This window comes from Exserohilum turcica (assembly GCF_000359705.1).
Source record: "Exserohilum turcica Et28A unplaced genomic scaffold SETTUscaffold_25, whole genome shotgun sequence".
Lineage (NCBI taxonomy): Eukaryota > Fungi > Ascomycota > Dothideomycetes > Pleosporales > Pleosporaceae > Exserohilum > Exserohilum turcicum.
The window spans coordinates 227,802-231,011 of NW_007360081.1; the positions used below are offsets into that span (position 1 = coordinate 227,802).

General features: G+C 43.5%; 1 protein-coding gene and 1 non-coding gene across 2 annotated transcripts; both read right to left on the minus strand.

Annotated features, from left to right (window-relative positions):
• Positions 1-247: 247 nt before the first annotated feature.
• SETTUDRAFT_111329 (uncharacterized protein) lies at positions 248-714 on the minus strand (the record flags this gene model as incomplete). Its single annotated transcript, XM_008028490.1, has 2 exons — positions 248-419; positions 443-714. The coding sequence occupies 2 exons, from the start codon at positions 712-714 to the stop codon at positions 248-250; spliced, it is 444 nt and encodes a 147-aa protein (XP_008026681.1).
• Positions 715-1,374: 660 nt separating this feature from the next.
• On the minus strand, positions 1,375-1,462 carry SETTUDRAFT_t146. Its single transcript has one exon. It is a non-coding gene; the product is annotated as a tRNA-OTHER (tRNA).
• Positions 1,463-3,210: the final 1,748 nt, after the last annotated feature.

Below are 3,210 nucleotides of genomic sequence, written 5' to 3' on the forward strand. Positions count from 1 at the left end.
GTGCGCGCGCAGCTCGAACCGAGATTCCATCGAGGAGTTATCGAAAGGGCGTTTAGCCCGTTACACCCTAGAATATAAACTTAGAGTAGCCCTTCTACCGTTGGCGAATAATAGTTTTGGTGAATACCTCCTCTAGGTGCCTCTAGACACGATAGCTACTACGCTGATGGTAGAGTACTATAGAGGTCTTATCTGTCTAAATGTCATTTTTCTAATCCTCTAAGGTCTAATCCCTATGGGCAACACACTATTTAAACCTCTCCTGCCTTATTTTCTGTGTTAAACTAGGCTTCCGTGTTGGCTTTGTTTTATTATATCCTGCTGCTTTAAGAATTCTCCAAACGGTGGGGGATGAAACGTCGTAGCCTTGAATCCTAAGGTCTCCAGCTATATCTACACAGGTTTTCTCTCTGCCGTACCTATCGCGGTGTACTTACCGTACCTATCGCGGTGTACTTTTTCAAGGGTAGCTTCGTGGATATCCTCTTGTTTACGAGGGCGGCCTGCGCGTGGGGCATCCTCTAAGTGTATAGGGAGCAGCTTAATAGTGGGCGAGTTGGGCTCAAAGCCTCGTTGGCACGCTCTGCTGTAAATTGAGTCAATCGCACGTGGTGAAAGACCCGTTATCTGGCTGATCTGATTGGTGGATTTACCAAAGGGCGATTTCAATGTAACGATCATGGCACGCGTGCAGATATCGGTATTTTGCTTCATTTTTTATCGAAAAACTTCAAAAAATGGGTGTATAACTGCTCCTCCAGCTTCAAAAAACATCGGTGTGGGTGCCAAGACAGTCGGGCCGATAGATATCCTTGTCAGCAATAACTTTTGAAAGCCACCTCTGTACATTAAGCACAGTAGCAATCACATCCGCCATTGGGGTTTGCCCATGCTGATTGGAATTTACCTTTGGCGCACTTTTCTAATATTAGCTACCGTTATACCTAGATTCACTATAAGCATACAACTTACATATTCACAAGCGGCGTAATCTCTGCACCATTCAATATCCTGTGCTATGCAATTTCCTGGAGTCTATAGCTACTGTTATTATTATTATTATTATTATTATTATTATTATTCTAGTTTAACGTCCTTTCTCAGCCCAAAGGGCTATATAAGACGTGCAGGCTTAAGGCCTGCAAGTAACTACGTAGGCTAGAATTTAATCTAGGTACAAATTGAGTAGGTACAATGTAGGGGGTTATCTAAATGAAGGTGAGGCTCGTAGCCTAGTAGTTTTTTAGTGAGTAACTCTCTCAGATCTTTCACTTTAAATGAGTCTTCCTCTCAAGTTTTAACGAGTAACTCTCTCAGTCGAATAGATAGTTTAATGAGTAACTCTCTCATGTGGGTGGACCATAAATATGGTTGTGAGGGGAGAAGGATTCGAACCTTCGATCTTTGCTGACGTGAGACAGCAGAAAATTTTCCAGGCGCTCCACCACTGCGCCATCCCCCCTATAGCTACTGTTAGTAATGCTTATAAAGAGTAGTAAAAACCTTAGCACAACAGGTAACACATAAACTTACTCCCCACTTTGGGTTAGCTGAATGACAAAATTGATTATTTATCCAACCAGCTACAAGACTTGTAAAGAAAGGTAAAAGAAGCACAGTTGAAAAGCGCATTATGCCTACGCAACTTAAGTAGTTATAGGTAGGCGAAACTAAGACAAAATATCGTACGGGTTCAGTAGTGAGAATGTTTTGAAAGACTTTGGTTGATTTTCATTCATGTCGTCTCATCTACTTAAATATATGCTATCGGATAATATACAGTCAATAAGCCGGAGATATTACCTACTCACAAAGCTTACACTTCCGACAGTTGCACAGCTTACATCGGAAAAATAATAGCCAAAGAAATGTAGAAATTAATATCTTCCAGACGTGCAGTTTAGGGGGTTTCATAGCCTCTTACAGGAAGGGATGCTGGGGGCGCCATTCTAGAGCTAACTAACTGGCTTTTGACAGGTTAAACGCCCTATAGTAGAGCTCCTTCATGATATCCTAATGTGGAATCACAGAATTCGGGTGTGAGCCCTAGCATCCGGTATAGCCGGATCCCTGATCCTAGACAATACAAAGCTGCTGATTATTTCTAAAGTATAACTAACTACTGTAAGTATGTTTAGTGCTGACTCATCTAATATATGTAAGTCAGCAGGGGATAGACTTTGGCGGTGGAGCAACACAGACTAGAATGAAAACTCTAAATAATTATTAGCTAGAGGGCGGCCAATATAAGTATAGTATTAAAGTATTATTTCTTAGTAGAGCAATAGTATTAGTATTAGTATCTTTGAGTAGTATAAATAGTAATAGTTAAGGCTATATTATAATAACTAGTAAAGCTATATTTTTATTAAAGTAGTAAACGTATTAGACACGCCTAGAGGTAAAGCCTACGCTAGCGCTTAGCTAGCTAGGTCTATAGTCATGTATATATAGGAAAGAAGGCTAGCTTATATAAAACGCTAATAATAGCCTTACTCTTACTCTTTATATAGTTAGCTTCTAAAAATAACTAGTTGTAAGGGGCTGCGCTCCGGGGAGCAATCGCGAGGTATACAAGAGGTTGTATTCGATAGAGAGCTATAGAGTCTACTTGCGTGGTGTTTATTTACTTGTCGGAGAAAGGTTGCACCGAGTGTCTGAGCGCGTCGTCTGGGCGCCGCTCAGGCCTCGCACAGATGCCGGGTTGCAGAGTAAGACCTGGCGTCTGCTGCTTGACCGAGATTCCATCGAGGAGCTATCCAAAGGGCGTTCAGCCCGTTACAATACCCCCCTCCTTAGGGGGTACTGCGTCGCCTCTTCGAAACCCCTCTGGGAGGCGGCCCTCGCTGTCTCGTTTGGCCTCCGTGAATGCTTCCCAACGATCTACTGCCTCAGCGTCCTCTAGCAGCTCAGCTGGTTCGAGCGTCGTTCGGTGGAACCCTTTCCATTTTACCTCGTAGTATAGCTTATGCCCTCTCCCACGACGGCGTACCTCCTCTGCTACAATTTCTTCTACTTCCCATTCATCTTCTCCATCTACCTGCAGCGGCTGTGGCTGATAGTCGTCCTGAACCTGGTTTGGGAGCGGATCGTTGCTAGCAAGTTTCAACCTATCGACATAGAAAACAGGGTGTGGGCCTGGGGGCGTGTCTAGTTGGACTGAGTGGCTATCGATTACCTTAACCACTGTGTACTTAGCGTCTCCAGTCG